This window comes from Typopeltis vanoorti, chromosome 20, assembly GCF_054136105.1.
Source record: "Typopeltis vanoorti isolate ZY-2024b chromosome 20, IOZ_Tvanoo_1.0, whole genome shotgun sequence".
In the NCBI taxonomy this organism is placed as follows: domain Eukaryota; kingdom Metazoa; phylum Arthropoda; class Arachnida; order Uropygi; family Thelyphonidae; genus Typopeltis; species Typopeltis vanoorti.
Window position 1 is genome coordinate 102,133,236 of NC_143568.1, and position 27,439 is coordinate 102,160,674.

The 27,439-nt window shown below is 36.8% G+C and overlaps 1 protein-coding gene across 2 annotated transcripts in view; it reads left to right on the top strand.

Annotated features, from left to right (window-relative positions):
• LOC150095727 (P2X purinoceptor 4-like) overlaps nucleotides 1–27,439 on the top strand; it is a 196,231-nt gene that overhangs the window by 40,880 nt on the left and 127,912 nt on the right. For both annotated transcript variants that reach the window (XM_090410186.1, XM_090410185.1), the window contains exons 3-4: nucleotides 3,809–3,880; nucleotides 8,317–8,395. In XM_090410186.1, the coding sequence (XP_090266312.1) occupies nucleotides 3,809–3,880; nucleotides 8,317–8,395 (151 nt within the window). The remainder of the gene's footprint in view (nucleotides 1–3,808; nucleotides 3,881–8,316; nucleotides 8,396–27,439) is intronic.

Genomic DNA, 27,439 nt, shown 5'->3' on the forward strand with positions numbered 1-27,439 from the left:
CCTCCTGCGACGAGTCTTTTGACTCCATGGAGGCCTGAATAATAATAATAATAATAAATAATAATAAATTTAGTTTCATCCTTTATCCAAGTGTAAACAAACAAAATTTGCGCCTGATGTATCTTCAGGACTGAGGCAACTCATGGTAAAGGTGGACCAAGCTCTCATTACTTGTCTTAGTATCTCCCATAATGCAAAGCACATCTCCTTGCGGACATATATAATGCTATGCATTAAGGGAAGGACCATTATGCAGACTAGTTTTGACCTTTATTGAGGTCTCGTCAGTGGGAGCCAGATCCAGAGGTGGTGATACTAAGGTGGAAGTAATGGAGAAGTCATATTTACCTATACAAGTTGGCAAAAGGTGTCTCACCTTATTATTAAATTATTCTGGATTTGGAGAAAGTTGTTGGAAGTTTTTTTTTTCCCACTTGGTTAGACTATAATAAATTTAGTTTAATCCTTTATCCAAGTGTAAGCAAACAAAGTTTGTGTCTGAAGTATCTTCAAGTCTGAGGCAACTTATGGTAAAGATAGACCAAGCTGTCAACACTTGTCTTAGTATCTCTCATAATGTAAAGCACATCTCCTTGCAGACATGTATAATGCTATGCATTAAGTGATGGGCCACTCCCCAGACTGGTTTCAATCTTTATTGAGGTCTCGTCAGTGGGAACCAGACCCAGAGGTGGTGATATTGAATTGCTGCTCTCCCAAGAATTAGATCACATCAGGTTCACCTTCTTACTAATGGTTGTACCAAATCATATGTTGACAAGATAATAAATAATTATAGTTTGATTATCATCTGCCTCGCATCTAAATGGTGATACAGAAGTTGTCCTTCATATCACCATTCCCTGTGTTAAAGGAATCTCAGGATGTATAACTACTGAGATTCATTGTCCCACAACTGTCCAACCCTATCAACAAGATATCTACTTTTCTAGGCTCAGCTAAGGATAAACGTCTGCCTTTAGGACCACATTCCAGTGTATCCAATTCCTTGCCTGTGTGGTTTATTGTATTTTGGCGAAACAGATAGATCTGTAACTGTGCATCATGATGAACATTTAAACTACATTAAGTTCCATTAGCCAGAACAACTGGGACTTGCTGAGCATGCTATCACTACTAGATACCAAGTTCCTTGGAAGAAAAGTAAGGTTCTCCATAAAAGTAACCTCTTGTAATGTTTATACAAAGAGAGTTGTGAGACCTTGCTGCATCAACTGAATTTAAGTAGAAAGGATGGACTTAATTTATCCATCTTTTGTGAAATAATTATTTTTTCACAAATTCCAGAATTAGTATGAAACATTGTGTTACTAAGTAAATATTCATGAACCGGTAAAGTTTATAAACACACTTATTTTTCACGGTATTAACAACACCACACACACTTTTATCACAAAGATGTTTTATTAACGCTTATATTTCGCTGATTTTCAACTCAGCATCATCAGAGCACAACATGCTTGTATATGCAACAGTGAGTGAGTGAAACAATATAATTGCAAAAGACAAAAGATCTGAAGTCCTATTTTTGGCGCCCTCTAACGAAAAAAAAAAAAAAAAAAAAACAGCAGCTATCCAGGAGTTTTTCTTAGGATAACCGTCTCCCAAATTTTTGGCAAATTAATGCAGCCATATTTGTTAAGGTTGGGAGAATTCTTCAAAGCCATTGCTGACTCCTAAATAGCACATTCGTTTTCCTCCATCCAATACTGTTATTGGACTGGATGATGTGTTGGAACAATGTGTTGGACTGGATGATGATGTGATTGTTTATCATCCAGTCCAACAGTACGGCATTTTAAAAACACTTACTCACAGAGCCAGAGCCATTTGTTCTAACGATACAGCTCTGACCACTGAACTCCAATACCTGCGCCATACGTTCTTAGCCAACGGCTACAATCCCTACAAAATAGATAAAATACTACATAGGCCCATTACTCATCCCTCCCCTAATACACAAGATACAACATGACCATTTCTGTTCCCTATATCATTGGTACATCGAAAAAGATAGCCAAAGTATTGTTGAAACATGGCCTTTGCACCACTTTCAAACCTCATGTTAAGTTGGCAACTCTGATCCGCTCACCTAAGAATAAACTTCACCCTTTAGCACACCCAGGAGTGTATGAAGTTCCTTGTGACTGTGACTTGGCCTATTATGGGAAAACAGGAAGATCAGTGAACATCTGCCTGGAAGAACATGAAAGATACATTCGCTACTATTACTATGGCAAGTTAGGACTGGCAGACCACACTTTGGACACTATTTCGCACAGGATTAGATGGAGGAAAACGAATGTGCTATTTAGGAGTCGTTATAGATCTGAAAGATTTTTTTTTGAGTCAGCAATGGCTTTGAAGAATTCTCCCAACCTTAACAAATATGTTTGCATTAATTTGCCAAAAATTTGGGAGACGGTTATCCTAAGAAAAACTCCTGGATAGCTGCTGTTTTTTTTTTTTTTTTTCGTTAGAGGGTGCCAAAAATAGGACTTTAGATTTTTGTCTTTTGCAATTATATTGTTTCACTCACTCACTGTCGCATATACAAGTGTGTTGTGCTCTGATGATGCTGAGTTGAAAATCAGCGAAATATAAGTGTTAATAAAACATCTTTGTGATAAAAGTGTGTGTGGTGTTGTTAATACCATGAAAAATAAGTCACGAATAACCATCAACACCTAAGCTTATCTGTTAGATTTTACACACTTACACACACACACACACACACACACACACACATATATATATATATATATATACTGTCTGACCACACCTGTGTGAATCCTGGCTGGCACATTGCCAAGAAGAATCATTTGATGTTGAAAGGGAGGAAGGAATAAGATGATGTATGAATTCATCACCAACATGCGAAATCACCTACTTTATGCTTAAAATTTTCCAACTGATGTACAAGCAAAATAGTTAGCACTTTAAAAATTAGAATTTTCATAAAAGAAAAGCTAATTTTCCGACATATAATAATAAACACTCATCATTAATTACCATATTATCAGAATGGATTTGCCTTCTTCTACCATGCTCAGAAATGCTGAGGGATCTGGCATCTGTGGTAGTACAGTATGTGTGTGTGTGTGTGTGTGTGTGTGTGTGTACACATATATACACATTTTCTTTTTCTTTTTTTTTCTTTTATAATGTCACCTGATGAAGGCTATTACAAGCCGAAACTAGTCGTGTTTTAATATTAAAACCTTTTTACTTAAATCTCGGTTTTAGTCATTTAGTTCTTTGTTTAAAAAAAAAATATATATATAGTAAAACCAGGTTTAAAATAGTTTGGTATCTTTAACATATATATATATTTTTTTTTTTCTCTCTAATTTTTTTTAGGTGAGTGTGCTGACAGAGAACAATGATTTAGATGTGAAGTTGTCTTAGAAGCTCAGTGATCCTTCTTTAGGTCTATGATCTAATGTCTGGCCAGTTTTTATACAAATTTGTGATGACAGATAGCTTTTAACTATTTAGTGATTTACATAGCTCTTATTATGATTGTACCCTGTCAGATAACTGTAACAAAAAAACACTTTGTAAATCAGCTAAGTCATGATTTTACCAATCATATATGTTGTTTTTTTGTTTAAGTACACTATATATATAACATATACAGCATACTTAAATATACAGAAACATATACCTGTTCACTAATTTTCCTAGATTTACTTTGATGCAAACATAGAAAACAGAATTTTCATATATTTAATGCAATATATATTTTAACTCCATGCATTTCATGTAATAAATATTTATCTTCTAGGAAAACAATGCTTTTTTTGTTGCAACAAATATACTGATCAGTCCAAACCAGACTCAAGGAACATGTCCTGAAGTGAGTAGTGAAAATATTGTTTTATTTATTTATTTTTATTATTAATTTTTTTTGTATGAATTATGACTAATTTAATTCACATCGAAAAAACAGGCATTATGCTATCCAATTTTCACAAAAAACATTTGTTAACAACAAATTGTTAATTTAATTCCATATAGATTTTTTTTTATCAATTATTGATTTACTCCCCTTATTTTATTGCGTACCACAACATTTTTTGTCTTTTGTATATATCATATATTATATATATATATATATCACACACACACACACACACACACACACACACACACACACACACACACACACACACACACACACACACACACACACACACACACACACACACACACACACACATCCCTTGCTTAACGTGGTTTTGCTTAAACCGGGATTTGATTAACGCACCGAAATTAATTGCAGCAATCCTTTGATATACGTGGCAAGAGTTTTGATTAATGTGCCTTTAACCCTGCGGAGCTCGCAGCTGATCTGACAGATACATGCATAATGTTTAATATTCTTACACAATTCAGTGTATAGCTTGGAGGTCATGAGTAGCTGTGCATTCATATGTTACGAGTGATATTCCGCACTGTTTTTTGCTGTCAGTTTGGTTTAACAGATGTTATGTAAAGGTTTGTGGTATTTGACAGTAAATTGTATCTGAGAGATACCGTGACTTCCGATGTCAGTATAGTATGGTTTAGTTTTTTTTTTTTTTTTTTTTAATTCTTTGTTGAATAATTTCTAGATTGTAACTGAAAATAAATGAACCATCATGTATTACTGAAATAGAGAGCCAAAGGCTTATTTATCATACATGTCCTCTAGAAGATGTGCTTTACATTATGGAAAATACTAAGGAAAGTGATCTGAACCTTACCCCACCTTTACTACGAGTTGCCCATAAGGTTGCTTATGCTTGCATCTGCTGAATCTTTTAGTTTCTATATATTTGCACGAAACTCTTGTAGTTTCTATATACAGCTATGAAATAATGTTGGATTCAATATCCACTTAATTTGTACCATCATGTATTATATTTGCAGTGTTTTTTCTTTATGTTTTATTGCCTGTTTGCCAAGGTCTGAAGAGTCGTTTTGCTTGTTATCGTAGAATTTATGCCGATAAGAAAAAAACTAAAACTGTTCAAACGACTCTTGATGACTTCTTTTGATAAAAAAATTGCAGTAAATAATGTAGGTACAAGTATTTATTAAACATTTACTTTGCATTCATTTTTATATTTTTATCTTTATTAATAAAATGATTTATTAAATCAGTAATCGATCATGGACGAATTGTAATTTTTACTATTAATTATTAGATTTAATTAACACAATTTTGATATATGTGGTAACTTCGAGGGATTAATTAACCATGTTAATCGAGGGATACCTGTATATTATCGTTCATATTTACTCGTAGATAATGTTATAAAAAATTAGTTTGAATGACTATATACCGAGAATGAAAAAGAATAAGGTTTAATGTTAGGATACTACTAGTTTCGTTGAATAAATCAACTTCTTCAGGTGTCATAGGCAAAGAATTATATAAAATAAGAGAGACATGATAAAATTACATCAACAGATCTAGTATAAAAGACAATAGTACATTTTAAAACAGGAATGTGTGCTGGAGTTCCAATTGAAGTTGACTACGTGCGTGAGCTGTCACGAGTGCACCAATACTGGACAGTGGCAATGTGTGCATCAGAAAGATTGTAGCTATTCATCCCATGTTGTTATTATGGGATGAATCGAGGGATATTTCTCTAGATTCGATAATCTTTCTTTCGAGTTCATCATAACACACATGGATATTAGAAGTTTGCGGCCAGTCTATGAGGTGTTGGCTGCCTTCATCCATATGGATGAAAGAGACATATCCTACAATAGGACCAGGGCCAATCGCTCTCTGTAAGTATTTGGAATTTGGAATTATTATTTGATCATCAGCAAAAAAAATGAGTGTTTAAGTTCATAGTAGGAGAAAGTTTAATACCCTGATGAAATTTTTATTCTATTTTATTATAATTTCATTTAGATAAATATTAAAAAGAGATGCTGAAAGGGGATATCCCTGTCAGACTCCTTGGTTTATCTCTCTCTCTCAGAAATTATAATTCATAATTTAATCTTTGTATTTGATTATTTTATGTATGTCTTTGATTTAATTATTTAATAATGATTATTTTATGTAACATATTACATAAAATATCTAATATCCTTCTTTTTACAAACATTATTACTTACCTGATGTTCATTACTTACTTACTAACTTACTCGATTCCGTGATTTGTTTTCTTATTTTGCTGCTTAATTTTGTTACCCTTCCTGTATTCATTCAAATGCTGCTTGACTTTCTGTAATTCCCACATTCTCTTTGATAATCTGTTTTAATTTTGCTATTGGAGGTTAATTCATTTTAAATAACCTCTACAATATCTTCAGTAACCTGCTTAGCAGGACAATCCTTCTTGTTCTTGACTTCACCGTTCTTCTTAGCATTACGTGTCTTGTGCATTTTTGGCACCATTTTAAAACTATATTTAATATTGCAATATCTTAACAAAAATATGTTATAAAACACTAAAAACATGAAAATCCACATTAATATACTATATAATGCTAATCTTCTAATGGAAAGATACAATAAAACAGATAAAAATCACCAATTTTACACTTTCACTAAATTCACCTCACAATTATATGTAGCTTTGAACCCCAACCCAATATATTATTATTATTACTCAAGACCCCATGGAGTCAAAGACTCATCTAGGAGGTCCTTTTATCAAACACACAGCTCATCATACCGTGCTTTAAACACACTCAAATTCTCTGTAGACACCACATTCTCAGGCAAGGCATTCCAATCATTCACAACTCTACATGAAAAAAACCTGCTTCTCACTCCCCTATTCACACCCTCCTTATACAGCTTCCAGGGATGACCTCTGGTTTTCCCCTGATCTCTCACTATTTTCTGTAGAACCTCTCCAGCATTGAGCCTATAACAACCTTAATAACTTGTAGGTCTCTATCATATCTCCCCTCCTCCTCCTCCTGTCCACCAGACTCTGCAAGTTGCATCTTCTCAATCTTTCCTTATATTCGACATTCCAGAGGTCAGAAACTACCTTAGTCAGTCGCCTCTGGACCCTCTCCTTCTGAAAACCAGGTGAACAAATCTGGGCACATAGTCCATGTGTGTGTGGGCTAATCAAAGCCTTATACAATGGAACAAGAATCTCCCTACTTCTACAAATCAGTGTTCTCTGTATCATTCCCAGAAGCCTTTGTGTTGTCTTCACAATTTTGGCGATGTGTCTCCTAAATTTCAGATCCTTATCCACTATCACCCCCAGATCTCTTATTTCCTCCATCTCTGACAATATATCCTCACCAAGCATAAATTCTGCATCCCATTTTTGTTTTCCAAATTTTAAAATCTTTCATTTTGCAACATTGAACTCACATCCCCATTCCCAATCACTCAATTTATTCAAGTCTATATATATATATATATTATTATTATTATTATTACATTGACATATTTATCATATCAAACTATACACGTCTTAACAGTCCCAGCATTCACAATATATTCTGATAATGCATTCCACTCACCCACAACTCTTCATGTAAAAAATCTACTCATACTAATGCTAATGCACCTGATTTGAAGTCAACAGCCTCTGTACAATTAGCTTAGTCTTGAAGCTACTTCACACAGAAATTTTGTTTGATTACACTTGGGTGGAGTATTAAAACAGGAGTATAAGTTCTTGTTTGTTATAATGCATAAGGAACTAAATGGTTTGTGAAAGAGAGTGCAGGAGTGAGCTAATGAAAGATGGATCATTAATCAACCTAATTGTTCTATTTTGTACAGAATGTACTCATCTCTTCTATTTTAGGGTGCCCAGCTCGGTACCATCCTTAATATGAGAATGTGTTCAGTGGATATGTGGATGGATATATGATTTGTGCCACTAATAGATTTAGAGGCAAAGTTATATCTTGAATGAAAGAGAAAATCTAAATTTTGGATTCTCAAGAAATGTTATTTGTAATATTGTTATGACAAGAGCAATTCAAAGTTAGAGTAACTAAGTATTGAAATCTCATCTCATCTTGTCTAGAGATTTGGATATTGTCGTTGGGAATATGAATGAAACAAATATAAATACAAGAAAAAAAATAGATATATAAATGTCAGTTTGTGCTACATTAGGATAGTTGAAATGCGTTGTTACTAGGCTGGAATTTTTTTAATTCTACAAGTTATGTTGAATTATTTTAGTTAAAAAATATTAAACAAAACAGTTTTTCTTGCTTTATTAAAACTTTCAGAATTAATCAGCATGAAAAAATACCACTTGTTACTAAATTTGAAAATTATTGAACTTTATTTTTAAACAGGATCCTACTGTGCCAGATGCAAAATGTGATCCACACAATAATACTTGTACAGCAGGTGAAATGCTACATCTTGGAAATGGTATGCTGCACAAACTTTGTATATTTATTCATATCAGGTATTATAAATTTATTATAACTAGGTGGGGGAGGATAATTTGCTTGAAAAATGAATAATAAGGTAATAAGGATTAATGTAAGTCAACATTGGTAGAATTAAAGCCCATTAGGATTAATTTGTATCTAATTATTTTGTAAGTTAGGAGATCAGAGTGAAAAACATGGAATCAATATACTGAAAATGGGGGGGGGGGGAGTAACAATGAAAGTAATGGATAAGGAAAAATGCATGGAGTTGGAAAGAAAGTGGTACGAAGTATAGGTGGCATATTAAAATATGAATAAAAGAGATGGGAATTAATATAGCAGAAGTGGGAATAAAAGTATTGTAAATAAAATCAAGAGAGAGAAAGAGAGAGATAGTTCATGAGGTTAAAGAATTAATTGAAGGACCTGAAAGTGGAACTGGAGGCACCTGTAGAAGTAATTAGAAAATGGCAATAATGTGATGAAAAGAAGAGAGGTGAATCAAGAAATCAGTAGAGGACAGAAAAGTAGTACAATAAGGAAGATCAAGACTGTATTGCATGATGATACTTTTGTGAATAATATGTTAGACAGGTGTGTTTTAAAAGTATGGAAGAACTTAGAAAGTCACGGGTATGGTACAGATGTCTTAAGAATCAGTGTAAATGATATGCCATGAGATTTGAATTTTGCTGGATGTATAGTTAGAAAAGTGCAAGAGCCAGGATGATGAGCTTATCATCCAAGTATGACAGTGAGAAGCCAAATAGCAAGCTGTGACCTGAACAGTATGGCTAAAGGAGAAATTAATAATTTATGGTGAAGAAAGAAAGGGGGAATATATCTGACTGAAAGGCAGACAGAGAGATATGCTTGTTGGGAGAATATATGATTAGTTAAGAAGGAAATAGGAGTTGTAAATGGCATCAGTACAAGTGAATGGTCAGATTTCTCAAAAGAATGTGAGATAGCTTACTATAGACTACACACACACACACACACACACAGGATGGGTCAAAAGTCATGAAGGGATCTGAAGTTTTAATAAATGTTTTTAATTAATTTTATTTTATTTTTCTTTAAATTTATTTAAAAATAAATTTAAATTTATTTCCTATATATACTGTGTATATGATGCTATGGTATTGTAAATTTAAAATAAAGAGCAAAGGAGTTATTAAGTATTGAAACCCCTTCATGACTTTTGGCCCACCCTGTGTGTTTGTGTGTGTGTGTGTGTGTGTGTGTGTGTGTGTGTGTGTGTGTGTGTGTGTGTGTGTGTGTGTGTGTGTGTGTGTGTGCGCGTGCAGAGAGAGGATGGAGGTTACTATAAGATTAATCTCATAAGTATTAAAATCACATGCTTTGGATAAGAGTACAGAAGAAAGAGGGATTGAATTGTGCAGTCTAGGAGAGTTGAGAGATTAGAAGTAAATGAAATAGATGCAATCAAAATATTGTGTTCTGAATGTCAATAAGGCAGTAAGGAGATATCACTTGTTTCGTGGTGATATGCTATGAAACTCATGTCTACTCAACCTGGTTGTCTGATTCTTCTTACTTTATAATTTGAGTGCTAAATTGTTTCTCTGGAATACGAGTGTACTTAAGTGGTTGTTTTTTGAAGTTAGTTGTGATCGTGATATTGTGTATTTTGGTTACCGAGAAGACGGGGTCGGATGCATAACGGTGGAAGACAAGATGAAGCAAAGTTTTTATTACTGTATTTAGTTTTATTTCATTTTATTTAGTGTACTTAATGTTTTGTTTTGCTTGTAATTGTTTGTACTTTTCTTATCTGGTACTTTTTTTGTCTCGGTGATTTTTGAGTGTTTTCTGAGTATTTTAAATAGTAAATTGATAGATATGATTATCTGTGCACATGGCTCCCCATAAAGAGGAATACAACAAAGATGGCGTCCAGGTCACCATCTTTGTCTAAAAATTTTAATTTAAAGGATTTGATTCAGTGTACCATTTGCAAACTGTATGCATTGAGAAGAGCGATTGGAGTCTGGTTAAACAACGATAGTGGAGTGAATGTGTGCAGAAAATGTAAAGAATGTGAGGATTTAAAGAGTGTTTCAGGTCATGAGAGTGATATCGTTGTTGAAAGTGAGAATCTAATAAATAGTGATATGCGAGGTATGAATAGTGATATTTGCAAGGTAGTACCAGATAGCTGTGAGAGTGGTGTTAAAAGTGAGAATGAAGGTAAACATACAGAACGAATGAATGAATTATTGGAGATTAAAAATGATGAGACTGATGCAATGAGTGAGATCGCTCGGTTAGGCGGAGCGATATACATGGCAAATCGGCAGCTGGAGCGTTGGCAAAAATTTTTACCGAGGGTACCAACTGATAAATGGCAAAAGTATAATAGAAAAAATAAGAGTATGAGAGTGAGTGTAAACAAAATGAAAGAGCGAGTGTTGTATGGAGATTCCTTAGTAAGAGTTGTGTTAGTTGAGAGTTTAATAAAATCGTACCAACCTGGTGTGAACATTAAGGATGTAAGCAAGTCAATTAGAATGCAAAGCAGCAGGTGAAAGAATTGATAGTAGTAGCAGGTACAAATGATTTGAAAGGAGACAAAATGGCTATGAGTGACGATGTGAAGGAATTGCTTGAGGTAGCAAAAGAGAAGAGCGAGAGAGTTAGCATGGTGAGTTTGTTGCCGCGGTATGACAGTCAATTGTATAGAAGGAGGGCCATAATTTCAAATGGCTTTATGCATGAATTATGCAGGACGAGTGGTGTGGAATTTGTGGATGTGTGGAGTGAGTTCGATGGGCGAAAGGATTTATATAATAAGATGGATGGTTTACATTTGAATGGATTTGGTGTATGCAGACTTGAAAAGGTGTTTTCAAATGTAGTGGAAGTGGATGTGCAGAATCAGGGAAACTAGAGTTATTAAGGGGGGGGGAGTAGATATGCAGGCTTTAGGGAGACAGTTGAGTGTATGAATGTGTGTAATATGCCCAAGCAAGTACTAAAGACTATGAATCAGAATGGGACAGTTAGTATAAGACATCAAAATAGGGATGGGACAAATAGGCTTCTGCAATTCATGTATACTAATACCAGAAGTTTTAGGAACAAGAAGGAAGAATTTTTGGCCTTGGCACTTCCAGGCCACAGGTTATTGGCATTAGTGAAACATGGCTGACAGAAGATGATATAGCTAGTGGGATTCAATGCGAGGGGTATAGTTTGTTCAGGAGTGACAGGGAGAATAAAATGGGAGGAGGAGTTTATTGATGATAGCTGATGAGCTACAGCCAAGGAGAATAGAATTGGAACTGCAGGATAGAGAAAAGAGCACATTTGAGGCTATTTGGTGTGAGATTGAAACTAGCAGAACAAAATATACAGTTGGGTGCCGCTATAGACCAAGTGATGGAATAGATGGTGGATATAGTATGCATAAGCAAATAGAAGAAATGAGTGGAAGGAGAGTAATTATTATGGGTGATTTCAACTATGGTAACATTGATTGGAAGGAGGAGAGGACACATGGGAGGAAGGAATTGGATTTTATGCGATTATTAAGGGATAACTATCTGCAACAGCATGTAATGGAAAATACTAGTGGTCAGAGAGTGCTTGACCTAGTAATTATTATTATTATTATTTATTATTATTATTATTAAACAAGACCTCATGGAGTCAAAGACTCATCTAGGAGGTCCTTTTATCTCACATGCATCTCATCATACCGTGTCTTAAACACATTCAAACTCTTTGCAGACACCACACTCTCAGGCAAGGCATTCCAATCACTCACAACTCTGCAAGAAAAAAACCTGCCTCTCACTCCCCCACTCACACCCTCTTTATACAGTTTCCAGGGATGACCTCTGGTTCTCCCCTGATCTCCCACTATTCTCTGTAGAACTTCTCCACCACTGATCCTATAACAATCCCTCACCAACTTGTAGGTCTCTATCATATCTCCCCTCTTCCTTCTCTCCACTAGACTCTGCAAATTACATCTCTTCAATCTTTCCTCATACTCGACATTCCTTAGGCCAGAAACTACCTTAGTCAGTCGCCTTTGGACCCTTTCCAACATCTCTTCATCCTTCTGAAAACCAGGTGACCAAATTTGGGCACAATAGTCCATGTGTGGCCTAATCAAATCCTTATACAATGGAACAAGAATCTCCCTACTTCTACACGTCAGTGTCCTCCGCATCATTCCCAGAAGTCTTTGTGTTGTCTTCAGAATTTTGGTGATGTGTCCCCTAAATTTTAGATCCTTATCCACTATCACCCCCAGATCTCTTATTTCCTCTACTTCCAACAATACATTCTCACCAAGCATAAATTCTGCATCCCATCTTTGTTTTCCAAATTTTAAAACCTTACATTTTGCAACATTGAACTCACATCCCCATTTGCTTGCCCAATCACTCAATTTATTCAAGTCTTCTTGCAAGGCCACAACATCTTCACTACTCTTTATGGTTCGTCCCAACTTTGCATCATCTGCAAACAACTGAATATCTCCATCCAAATCTTTGCCAATATCATTAATATACAAGTTAAATAGTAATGGCCCTAAAACAGACCCCTGAGGCACTCCACTAGTGACTTTCCTTTTCCTGGATATTGCACCCCCATACACAACTTGTTGATACCTATCAGATAGCCAGTCTCCAATCCAATGTACTAATCTAATATCCAACCCCATCTGCTCTGGTTTGACTGTCAACTTATCATGAGGTTCTCTATCAAAAGCTTTTGCGAAATCCAAGTATATTACTGTCTATTCTTCTCCTCTGTCCAAGGAGGCAGTCACTTTATTGTAATATGTAACTAGATTACTAAAACATGACCTCCATTTAGCAAATCCATGCTGTCCATCAACGATTATACCATTGTTGTCAACCCAACTCTGGATCCTAGTTCTCACAAGCTTCTCCAACAACTTAACCACAACACCTGACACACACAGATAGGCCTATAGTTTGATGCTTGAGTTCGGTCACCTCCTTTATGAAGTGGCACAATCTTGCCCCCCTTCCACTCCTTAGGAACTTGGCCAAGTGCAAGACTCGTATTAAAAAAATATGTCAAGGGGTGTCAACTCTCTGGCACATTCCTTCAGAATACGCGGGGATATATTATCAAGTCCGACAGCCTTATTTACATCTAGTTTACTCAACTCCCCAAACACCTCTTGCTCACTTAAACTCAGTCTTTCCTCCCCATCATCAACTGCTCTTAATCTCTCTATGAAGTAACATTCACAAGATTGAAAAATCTTTATGAACTGCTCATTAAGTATCTCCATCACACATTCTGCAACAGCTGTCTTTATACCATATCCTCCAATCAGTGACATCCTTCCATAATCATTTTTTCTTTTGCTGGCTACATATCGAAAGAACTCCCTTGGATTCTTTTTGCCTTCATTAGCTAACTGCTGTTCATACCTCTCTTTAGCTACTCTCACCAACCAAGTCACCCTCCTTGCCTGGTCTTTGTAGACCTTATGAAATTGGTTACTTCCACTTCTCTTATGCTGCCTCCACAATGTCCTTTTTCTCTGTATTGCATGCTTAATCTCTTTATTCATCCATCTCACACCTACCTTATTTAACCTTCTCACCCATGGTATACATTTAGACATTGCATCTACTAAATAGTTTTTGAAAATCCCCCAAGCTGCATTGATCTCTTTTCCAGCTAACTCCTCATTCCATGCTACACCTGCAAGCTGTTTCCTGAGCTCTTCATAATCACCCCCCCCTTGTAGTTCCACATATACCCTTTTCTCACAGGGGTCCTCAGACTGCTGGCAACCACCCAGGTAATCACCTCATGGTCACTTTCACCAATTGGTGGATGATTTGACACCTCAATTATAATTACATCCTCTGATGAGATGACCAAATCCAAGACCCTTAATCCTCGTGTGCCCTCTGTTACATTCTGTCTGAGGTAGTTATCCCTCAAAAACTCAAGAAACTCATTTTCTTTACTTCCATTTGCTATATCATCATTCCAGTCTATATTGCCATAATTAAAATCATCCATAATGATCACCCTTTTCTTATTTGCTTGGCTTATTTGACTATACATTTCACTATCACCACCATCCAAATTACCAGGTCTATAATAACATCCCAGCAAGTATTTGATTCTATTCACCTCTATCTCACACCATACTGCCCTAACCACTGGCTCTATTTCCATCTTGCATCTCTACTTTGTATGGACATAACTCTTTCTCTATCATCAATAGCACTCCCCCTCCCTCTTTACCCCTTCTATCCTCACGAAACACATCATACCTTTCCATCTCTATTCCTGTCAGGATGTTGTCCTCATCTAACCATGTCTCACTTATTCCGACAATCCCTGGGCGCACAGACGCAATTAGTGCAACCATTTCATCCGCCTTGTTTCTTATACTTCTGGCATTGGTATACAAACACAACAACTCATTTCTGGATCTACAGCTAGTTCCACTGATACCACTCACTCGATGTGATCTCTCCATGTTGGACTGGGTCCATTTCCCTTTCTGCTTCTTCATTTTAGAACCCTTTGCGATTCCATCTGTTTCCTCTTGATCCCTGGTCATCCCATTACTTTCCTGCCTACACATGCTCTCACCTCCTCTTGTAGCATCCACCTTTCTCACGCTATGTATCCCTGTCCACCCTGAGCCTCCCCCTTTCCCTGCTCCTCTTGCACATCCATTCTCTCATTTTCTATACTCATACCTCTCACTTCCCCATTCATTTCCACTTCTTCAATCTCTCCTGTCTTACTCTCCTGCTCTTCCACATCACTCCCCTCTCGATCTGATTCATTCTCTCTATTTACTTCTCTACTTTCCAGCAGCAGTTCTCCAAGCGACTCACACCATAACCACTCAAATGCAGTCCATCGCTCCCATACAGCTCACTTCGTCCCTCAAACTCATTCCAGACATTAACAAACTGTACTACCATCTCCTCACACATTTCAGCCAGAATATCATTCATAATCCTTGCTCTCTGCCTCATTTCACCACAATCATGCCTAGGCAACACACTGACTACCCTTCTTGTCACACTATTCTCTTTTATCTTTCCAAGCAGTCTCCTGACATTCATTTTGACATGTTCTTTGTTCTCTCTCAAATCATTTGTACCAATTAATACAATTAACTCTTTTGCTCGCTCCCGCCTCATATTCAATTCCTCAATCACTCTACTCATTTTACCGCCTGGAAAACATACCTTGTGCATTTTATCCTCTAGCACACCTTTAATAATGGAGTCGTCATACAACGCCACTCGCTCATCTTTCGTTAACTCTTTCATGCCATCATGATTTATTTTAATAGTTTTGACCTGAATCCTCTGAATTCTGCATCCATTTCATTTCTTGCTTCATCCAATCCAGTTCACCTTCCGAACCTCGTGACACATTCTCTCTATCATTAAATCTTTCTAACTTTCTAACTCTCGACCCCCTCTTCTCACTTTTCCTCTCATTCATCTTTCTTTGTTTCCATACTTTCGGACTAACATACGTCCAACTTTCGCTGTCATTCATCTTTCTTTGGTTCAGTACTTTCGTTCCAATTTGCATCCAACTTTCGCCAGCATTCATTCTTTTTTTTTTTTCGCTATCATTTATTCTTTCGATTTTTTTTACTTGCGATTTCTACTTTCATTTGTTCTCTCAATTTCGTTTCTTTCCGCCTCACTTTCGTCCCTTTTAACATCCGTTACGGTTGTCAAATCGCTCTTTTTCTTTTTTCCTGATTTTTTAACATTTTTTCGTCTCTCTTTCTCACCATCCTTCTCTTGCAAACGTGCACTCACCACACAATCAGTACTAGTACTTTCTGTCATCAATTTCATATTCGCATTCATCAGTTCCTCGTTCAGGTCACACTTCGCACACACACCCTTCTTCCATCCGCACTAAACATCCACAAATCATTTATGTAATCGAAGGAATACATATAACAGACCTCACACTTAACGAAACGACTGAAATCTAAATTAAAATCATGGAATGACAATGCCGCCGCCATTTTTTTTTTTTCTCTGCAGGTTATTAGGTCTAATAATAACGATTTCGTAATTTAGTTTAGGCAAGGAAAAAAACCCACACTAATAATATCAGTAGTGTACAACGTTTACAGCCGCTCTTACTTAAACAATTACGCTTATATACTTAATTATTCCTAGTAAAACTTATCTGAATCAGGAGCTCTTCAAATTGCATCCGTAGCGCTTGGCCCACTAGCGCCCCCCCCCATTGCATCCCCCAATTGTATCTGAGAATTTGGCTGTAACGAATATGACCACATTGCCACCAATTGGCGAAACTGATCATAGGGTATTGACTTGGGAGGTGGCTAAAGGTGTGGAATTTACAATGAAGACAGGGTACATGTGGAATTATCGGTCTGGTAAGTATGACAAGCTTAGGAGTTTGATTGGTTCAGTGCCATGGCATGTAAAACTGCAACTGCTAAATGTTGATAGTGCATGGGAGGCAGTTAGGAAGTGTTTATATGAGGCAATGCCTGGCTGTATACCTAGAGTCCGAATAATAAATCAAGTAGGGGTTAAATGGATGAATAACACCATTAAGCTTGAGCTGCAAAAAAAAGAAACACCTATGGAAGGAATTTAAGGAGAAAGGTAACCAGCAGGCACATGAACAGTATAAGGCGCAGGACAGAAAGGCAATGAGTGTGGTAAGAAAAGCAAAAACGGATTATGGAAGAACATTAGCCATGCAGGCTAAAGAGAATCCCAAACAGTTTTTCGATATGTTGCAAGGAAAAGAAAAAATGTATATGGTAGAATGATTTTAAAGAATGCAAATGGTAGGGAGGTAACCGAATCAGTTGATATAGTTGAATTACTAAGCGAGCACTTTGCAAGAATATATCAACCAGGTGGTGACATTGCAGGAATGAATGAACCAATAGATTATACAGGAATTGTGGTGAATGAAGTGGAGGTGAGTAGTCTATTACAAAACCTCAATGTCAACACATCTGTGGGGTTGGATGGTATACCAGCTCGTGTCGTACATGAAGCAGCTAAAGAATTGTCAGTGCCCTTGACCATTTTGTTTAATTTGAGTCTCAGGTCTGGGTTAGTCCCAAGGGGTGGAAAGAGGGGAAGATAGTTCCACTGCATAAAGAAGGCCTTTGACAGGATACCACATGGAATTCTAATCAGTGAACTGCAGCATATGGGGATGGATACAGGGTTGGTGAGATGGATAGGAGGGTGGTTGATGGAGAGATATCAAAGAGTGGTTTATTCAGGAGTAGAGTCCAAAAGACGGCTTGTGACTAGTGGTGTGCCACATGGTTCTGTTCTTGGACCACTACTTTTCAGTTTGTTCATTAACGATATAGGAAAGGATCTGAGAGGAAGTGTTCACTTGTTTGCTGATGATGCAAAGTTGGGTAGAGCAATAGTGAGTGCACAGGATGTCAAAATTTTGCAAGATGATTTGGATAGTTTGGAGGACTGGGCTAAGGAAAATGGATGTCGATTTAATGTGGCAAAGTGTAAGGTTATGCATTTTGGGGTGAAAAGATTAGCAGCAGTATATCACATTGGTGGAACCGTACTCCAGGAGATTGATTAGGCCAGGGATTTGGGAGTGTTGGTGGATAGGGAGTTGAAGTTTAGGGGGCACGTAGCAAAAGTGCCTAAATCAGCTCATCAAATCACTTGGTTGCTGAAAAATACTTTAGCAAGCAGAGACAAACAAGTTATTGTTCCTCTGTATTGAGCTTTGATAAGACCCCATCTAGACTACTGTGCCCAGATATGGGCACCAGGGTTTCTTCTTGATGGGGAGGAGGTGGAGAGGATCCAGAGACGAGTGACCAAGATGATAGCGGGTCTATGGAATGAACCCTATGAGAACAGGTTGAAGATTTGTGGGTTGCAAAAATTGGTTGATAGGCAGAAAAGGGGTGATATGATTGAGACATTCAAATTACTTAAGGGTTTCTATAAGATTAATTCAGAAGATATTTTTGAGAATACTACTGGTGGTGGGAGGACTAGGGGCCATACATGGAAGCTGGGCAAGAATGTGGTTAGCAAGAGTGTTAGAGCTAGGTTTTTTACTTGGAGAGAATGGTGAATGAGTGGAATAAGCTGCCAGAGTCTGTTGTGGGTGCTATGACTGTGAATGAGTTTAAGACAAGGTATGATAGATACTGTGTGAATGTTGAATAGTTGTTCTTGACATGATGTTAGGGCCTCCCTTGATGAGTCTGTCGACTCCTTGGAGTTGCTGAAAATAATAATAATAATAAAATAACAAGAGATTTTGGAAAGGCATTTGGCAAGTATCTATGTGACAAGTTGATATTTAAATTACAATAAATGGATTTTAATAACGAACTATATTGTATTAGATTGACAACTGACTATCTAAAGAATATCAAAGAGTTGAAGAGAACAGTATTGGGAAGGAGAATGGTGATACATGGGTCCCTTAGGGTTCAATGCTGATGCCATCAATATTTATCCTTTATGTTAACAATGTTGTGACTATATTGCAGGGAGATATTTGGTTGTTTGTGGATGATAGTTGAGATAGTCATTATAAAGATGCTTAAGCAGCAACTCGACAGGAGGATTTAAATAAGCTGGGAAGGTGGACAAATGAGCAAAGATGCACTGTAACTATGTCAAAGGTTTTTAAACATTGGGATTAGAGATGAAGGGTGTTCATTCTATTGAAGGAAGTGAAGAACAGGCAAAGAGAGCAGATTACTGCTGTATTGAGGACAACAGAGATAAGGATGTAGTGATTCCATCATATAAGACCATGGTTATCCAATTTTTGACAGGATGAAGAAGCTTAGAAAGAGTACAGGGATCAGTGAGAAAGAAAATAAAAGAACTCTAGAAAGTATCCTGTGAAGAAGATTGAAAGAATGTAATCTGCAGAGTTTGGTAGACAGGAGGAAAGGGTGATATGTAGAACATAAAAGTTCTTATGAGATACTTAATGGATGGACACTGAAAAGATTTTATAAAATTAGACTAAGGAAAATGGAGAAGGGTAAGAAACCATTTCTGGAAGTTATTACTGTTGTTGTTGTTGTTATACAGATATTTCCATTGAGTGAAAAGACTCATCATGGCAAACCCATACTAGTTACACAAGAAATATTTGGAAGTTGTAAAAGAATGAGAAACAAGTTTTTTTTTTTTTGCATTGAGAGCAGTGAATGAATGGAATATATTGTCCAGGAGTGAATAAGACGAATAAAGTAGAGGTGTGGTATGATAGACTTTGTAGTTCCTAGATCAAACTGATCTAGGAACTACAAAGTCTAATAATAATAATAATAATTTATTTAAGTTAAGGGATATTACATCCCATATTGTTTCATAGCCGAATAAGAAACTCAAAGAGTTGCATGCTGTATATAGAAACTATATAAAGTTCAGCGAGTCCAAGCGTAAGCAAATACCTGGATAGTGCAACACCAGGGCAACTCATAGTCCATCTGGTAGTGCAACACTGGGGCAACTCATAGTAAGGGTGGAGCCAGCTCCGATCACTATTCTTGGTATTTACCAATAATGTGAAACCCAGCTTCTAGGAGCTGTATTACTGTTCTACATTATGAGAGAAGGTCACTACCCAAACCGGTTTCAACCATTTTTGAGGTCTCATCAGTGAGTAAGAATGGGAGTTCATGTCTTTCATCATCGGCCTATGGAGTATAAAGATGTGCTGAGGGTCAGCAGGTAGTGAGAGGTGAAGAAATAAAGGTAGAGTGAGATAGTGGTAGGTAATAAAGAGGATCAGTCAATCTGTTTAACTAGATAACCTACTAGAAGTTGTGGCCAAACAGGTCTGCTGACATCATCTCCTGACGTCTGTTCTTTTTCACAGCTTTCATCTGTCAAACATCGTAAAAGATGTTTGACAGATGAAAACAGAACCTTACACAAACAACAAAAAACAAACAGACCAAAAAGTGAGACAAATAAATTCTGAAGTAAATCAGAAGGAGAACTGGTATAATTTTTTGGGAAGAATAAGAAACAAGTGCATTGTAAAATTTGGGGAAAGAGCCTGGCCCGAGTGATGCAGCCCACAAGGAGCTGCACCGCCTCGCTGTAACCTTTTGCAGCTCGGGTTCACAGGCCAAACCCCCTCCTGTATGAACTGAATATAACACGATTAGAACAAAAGGCAAATCCTTGTAGTCTTGTTAGTTATTGCCCCAAAGCCTTCTACTATAATTCTTGAGGATCCATGCACTGTTCTCCAGGATATCATCTTTGTTCAATCCGTTCAAGGTGTGACATTGCTGAGTTTTTCTTTCCTTATTGAGTTTCTTCAGATGACCCTTTAATTCGTCTGACGTGACTGTCTTGATGTCGTCAATGTAGAGGTCTAACCAGTCAAAATTTATTTTATCGTGCCGAAAGGTGAACACTGGCTGTGTTTCTGTGTGGTGCATTATTACGAACAGGTTTTCTGCAGCGTCTATGGGTCCCCTATATTTTCTTAATATTATATCTCCATTTATATGCCTGTGTTTATGAGGGTCAGATTCTTCATCAGGTTCATTTGATGGGGTTATGTTATCTGTTTTTAGTTTCTTTTTATCTTCTTCCTCTGGGCTTATGGGACACTTTTCTGTGGCATTAGTAGCCTCCATTTCCTCTGCGTCTTCTTCCTTTTTTTTTAGATTCCCGGTTATTATGCTTCTTTTTTTTCTCGTTTCTCTGTGCCGAAAATTCTGTAGCGGCGACTGTAGAGATCTCCATTCCTTCTTCTTTTGTGTCTTCTTTGATGTTTTCTGCATTAGAATCTTCTCTTATGTTGTGGTCATTCTTTTTCTTTACCTCTGCTGAGGTTTCTATGGTGGCGGCTGGGTTTTCTGTCTTTGTCGTGACAGTTCCGCGTTTAGTACGGGGAACTCCTCTTCATTTGCTGATTCTGATTTCTCCTGTTCTGGTTCTCCTATTTCCCTTTTGGCAGGTATGACAGTGCCCCCTATTCTTTAGGCATGCGTCCTGTTGGCACAAGCGTTTATCTTGTGTGTTAGTTCCCCACATTTCAGGCAAGGTGCCTGGCACTCATCTAGGGTATGTCCTGCTGCCATGCAGTTCCTGCATTTGTTCTTGGGGCAGTCTTTACCTATATGCTCCAGAGAACCACAGTTATAATATTTAATAGTTAACTACTACCCTGGTAGAGTCTAGAAAGACAAAATTGGGAACTGCGGCTTCATTTCCATACGGAAAGTTACCTCACCAGTCTTCCAGTTGGGGAAGTCTGTATCATTGCCGATTTTGACATCACGTATGACTCCCGATTTCGAAAACACTTTGTTGATTATTTCAGTCCCCCCCCCCAAGATATTCTACAGGGAACCTCTCTATTCTTATTGTCTTGAGAACACTCACTACTACAAAGGGAAAAAATTTTTCCCTTGACATTCTAGTCCTTTGGTTAACTTGTTCCTGGTTTCCACATTCTTTACTACTACCTGGAACCTGCCTACCCCATAAGGGGTAAAGCCAACTATATTTTCTTCCCCTACTGCGTCGCTAAGAGCTTTCACCAACATCCTCTTCGGTATGTCGGCGTCTGCTTCGATGCCAAGGGTCCTGACTCGCGGTGAAAACGAAGTCATGACTTAGAGAAAAAAAACTAAGTCCACAAATGGACAGACCTTAAGATAGGTCTAGTGTTCCCTGACAGCAGAAATAGGTGGAAGATTACAGACAGGCACAAGGCATAAAATAGACAAAAATAACTGAGAAAGGATCTTACCACGAAGGAAAACTGGACAGGAACTGCTGCTGGAAGCTCTCTCTCTCTCGGTTGCATGGAAACTGGAACTGCAAACTCATCAGTGAGTAGGTAGACCTAGATAATACCAAGTTTGTAGCGAACAGAACTTACATACCCTACTATAAGAATTGCCAAGAAGGTGTCCTAATAAATTACTAATTATATGAAGAGCCAAAGACTTCAATTCGACGACATGAAATTATTTAAGTTAAGGGATATTACATCCCATATTGTTTCATAGCCGAATAAGAAACTCAAAGAGTTTCATGCTGTATATAGAAACTGTATAAAGTTCGGCGAGTCCAAGCGTAAGCAAATACCTGGCTAGTGCAACTCATAGTCCATCTGGTAGTGCAACACTGGGGCAACTCATAGTAAGGGTGGAGCCAGCTCCGATCACTCTTCTTGGTATTTACCCATAATGTGAAACCCAGCTCCTAGGAGCTGTATTACTGTTCTACATTATGAGAGAATGTCACTACCCAGACTGGTTTCAACCTTTTTTGAGGTCTCATCAGTGAGTAGGTAGACCTAGATAATACCAAGTTTGTAGCGAACAGAACTTACATACCTTACTATAAGAATTGCCAAGAAGGTGTCCTAATAAATTACTAATTATATGATGCGCCAAAGGTTTCAATTCGGCGACGTGAAATTATTTAAGTTAAGGGATATAACAGTGATCGGAGCTGGCTCCACCCTTACTATGAGTTGCCCCAGTGTTGCACTACCAGATGGACTATGAGTTGCCCTGGTGTTTCACTATCCAGGTATTTGCTTATGCTTGGACTTGCCAAACTTTATATAGTTTCTATATATGGCATGAAACTCTGAGTTTCTTATTCGGCTATGAAACAATATTGGATATAATTTCCCTTAACTTAAATAATTTCACGTCGCCGAATTGAAGCCTGTGGCTCTTCATATAATTAGTAATAATAATAGATTTTAATACTACATCACAAAATCAATTTGTGATGTATTTTTAATTTATTTCAAGCTATTTTGGCCTTTAATATAAGCAGATTTGGAGATTGAGTAGTGAAAGCTGGATTCTTCTCTTATGAATGGTATTAGTATACTTTTTGGAGAGCCAAGGCTTAGATAAGAAATGAGAATTTAAAGTGGTAACAAAAAGAAATGTTTCCATATCTATAATAATTGTTTTGTTGGATTCTGATTATGTAGAGATTAGAGTAATTATTATTCGCTTCAGAATCCAACTTGATCTTCCATCACAAAGGCTAGACTTGTAAATATTATTTAATGTAAACAACTTATTTTACAATTTAATATTCATATAACTACTTTAATTTTGTCTAATATCTAATTATTTAATCAAAATATGTATTAATAGTGATAAGACTGTATTAAATATTATTAAGTTATTTTAATTATTACTATGTTAATATTATAAGAACTTGTATTTGATAATTTAACTGTGCATTAATTGAAATATATTCTTTATTTATTCCTATTTGTAGAAGTTTAGCGTTATGCAATACCTCAATTTTATTATCTTTTGTTTGGTTGTCATGGAAACGTATGTAAGTGAGCGAGCATGTTTTGGAACACCACGTGAGGAGAGGGGTTTATTGAAAAGAATTTTAGAAAGAAATCACGAGAATAATTTAGGCAGGAAGAACAGATATATAAGCAATGAACGCTCAAATTATTAATTAATTAATTAAGGGGAGATTAGATTAATTAAGAGAGAGAGAAAGGAGAGGATTGGCATTAGGTTGGAATCGGAGCATTCGGGAATCACAGTGCGATAATAGCGAGTCGGCAAGTCACTCAAGCAGCTAATAAAGTTTACTAGTCGAGAGGCAGTTAGCTAATAAATTGTAGAATAACAATTATAGCTACGGAAGACAGTTGAGTGACTACTAAATAGACTAGTGATATTTGAGTTGAGATTCAATTTCAGGGCCGACCTTTCAAGGACATACAGAACCTCGAAGCAAAGCACAGAGTTATTAGGGATAGTAGAGGCTGTAAAGTTGAAGTTACCGTTAGCTGTGCTTAGAAATATATTGCCTAAAGAGTTAAATGAATGCAGGAAGAATGAACAGCTGTGCATATAAAACCTCAAGTTAAGGAATTATTGTGTATTGCCTTAATTCATAAGAGATCAGTAGTATTTCATGCAAGAATGTTTGTTTATGTGTATAGTGACCGACGATTAATTCAGTTATTGCTTAGAAGAATTATTTTAATGAGTACCGTATACTGTTTAAGTGTTTACCGTATACTGTTTATAAAATGTGTTTACGTATAAGTAGATGAAGAAAAAAGATTATCGGTAAGATTATTCCAACCGTTAATATTCCTATACAGAGAAGTGTGAGAGTTTCATCCTAGAATTTCCTTATACTAACAGTAACTATTGAGGAAGTTAGCTAAAGTATAAATTTATAAGTGTTTGCTTGCGAAAAGGTATTACTGCAATTTTTATTGTATTTAAAACTTAAAGAACTATGAGATATTGATGTGAATGATCATTAAGGAACTTTATTAAATAGCTAAAAGGAACTGTGAGAAGACTGTATTACAGATAACAGAATTACCATTGTCTGAGTTTGCATGACTTTATTATCAGAAAGGCTGAAGTGTTTATAATAACTTGTTTAGTATTTTGATCTTAAGTGTAAAATTTGTGATTTTAAAATTAAATGTATAGTATTAAATTTTAAAATTAAATGTATACAAAATGATTTTGTATAGGTGTGTTTGTTAATCGAAAATTGTATTTTGCCTGAATCTCTTTTACTGCACCATTCATAAAATATTCGAACCAAAGCTGGTAAATTAAGTAAGTTAAATATACTCGGCCAGTATATATAATAACAACATTTAAAGGAAGGGTAGTTGAGAGTTGGTTTATCTTCAATTCTTGAACTATTTCAGATATAGAGTGGTGCAGTCTATAAATATAAATTTTCTCTATATTTGAATTAGAAATCAACTTACAACTTATCAATTAGTTAAGAACATCGTAATAGTAATCATGTCGGATCCAAAATATAGATTGAGAAGAAGTAGGATCCAACAGTTTCAGTAATGCATTTGCAAAGTTTAGGCCAGAAAACTGGAATAAATCGCTTAGTATTTTCTAGACAAAATGATGGTGAGAATGATTTTGTATAGGTGTGAACTGAATTGTCTAGAGCAGAGCTTCTTAAACTGTGGGTCATAACCCCAAATGGTTTTGCATAACTGAATGTGGGAGTCACGAAAAATTTGTCAACAGTAAAAGGTTTTTGAACACGCAACAACCAAAAATTAATTCAGATTTGAGGCTATTGTTTGTAATTTTTTATGTAAATGGTAAAATTATATGTATACCAAAGAATTGTTTTAAAATTAATTTCTTTATGATTTATTATCAGTAAATATTTGATTTGTATACCTATTTTATATACCATACTCAGGGTCACATAAAAATTTCTCGGGTGAAACGGGGTCACGAGTGGAAAAGGTTTAAGAAGCACTGGTCTAGAGGACATATATCATCCACCTGCACAAAAACTCTCCAACATGGGATATGACAACAAACATATGCACAATATCTATCTATCTCAATGGCTTTAACAGGCCTTTAAGGTCTGTTAAAGCCATGAGCCAAGAGAGCCCACAATCTTTGTTCCAGTGGAACCGCCCTTACTACTGAGCTTAACCACATACACAATACTTTCCTCTCCAATGGCTACAGCGAACACAGTATCAAAAAAAATAATCAGTTCCTCCCCCCATTCCCCGTCCTTCTCATCAACAAGATTTTAAAAATGCCATCACCATACCCTACATCCATGGCACATCTGAAAAAATAGCCAAGATACTATAAAAGTACAACCTACACACAGCATATAAGCCCTACCGCAAATTTGCTACCCTTATCCGTTCTACGAAAGATCAGCTCCCTCCTCTCTCACTGCCTGGAGTTTACAAAGTACACTGTTCCTGTAAGCTGGTGTACTTTGGACAGACAGGCATATCAGCATCCATCTGCCTGGAGGAACACAAGTCTTACATCTGTAAACACAACTATGGCCATTCAGGCTTGGCTGACCATGTTTTGGACACCACCCACAGAGTATCATGGAAGAAAACCACCTCCACCACAGCAAATTCAAGAAAGAGAGACTTTTCTTAGAAGCAGCAGTAGCTCTCAGAAACCAACCAAATCTTAATAAATACAGTTGCATTAAGCTTCCAAAGATTTGGGAAACACTCATCACCAGAGGTCCCACCTTACATTCCAGGCCACCTACTACCGCCCTTAGAGGGCGCTCCACCTAGATAGGACTTTAGTGTCACCCACGTGGTTGGGCTTAGTATTGTAAGATTTGTGTGTGCATGTTACATTAATTGTTTTTGTAATCCCTGTAGATGTCCTAGTGACTAGGATGAAATATAGGAAGTATTAAATTCTATTTTAATTCTTTTTGAGTGTTGTAAAAAATCCATTAAGCCTCCAACATGATGTCCTCACAGCACTTAAGCCTCTACACATGAACACGAGGCCTTTAAGGCCCACAACCCTCCAAGCATGCTTGGATTTCGTAGCCGAAATACGAAGATAGAATGGTCATCCCTATGCCTCGAAGTATTCCTGGCTATACTCCTGTGTGTTCACAGGGCTGGTTTGCCTGCTTGCGGGATGAAAAACGCCAGATAAACTGGCAGAAAAAACCCTGCTGTCCACGCCCAAGACTGGCTAACTTGGCTATGGCTGAGGAAGATCCTTCAGCTCCTCACGTCGCCGATGGGAATCAAACCTAGGAGACTCCTTCTCCAGTCATATGGTTGTGAAGCGCAAAGCCACTAGGCTAACCGCGTGAATATGCACAATACTACCTTTGAAATGAAAATGAGTTGAAGTGGGTGTAATTTGGAAAGATGAAATTTATAGTGATTGCAGAAACTGATAGCTGGAGAAAAGGAAACGTACATGTGATTTTACAGATTGGAGATGAAATGAACTTCATAACTGTTGTGTCTGGAACTGTTTATGTTGCAGAAGTGGATAATACCAAGTGGACTTGCATTTTCCCGCATATAATGTTTTCCTCTTTGCTGAACTTTTCATGGCTATTTAAGGTATATCAACAGCTGGGAGATGCACAGAATATGTAGTAATGAATTCTTTGCTGAATGCAGAAAATGAGTCAACTTCTATATAAGTTAGGGCCTTGACAGTGCCCCA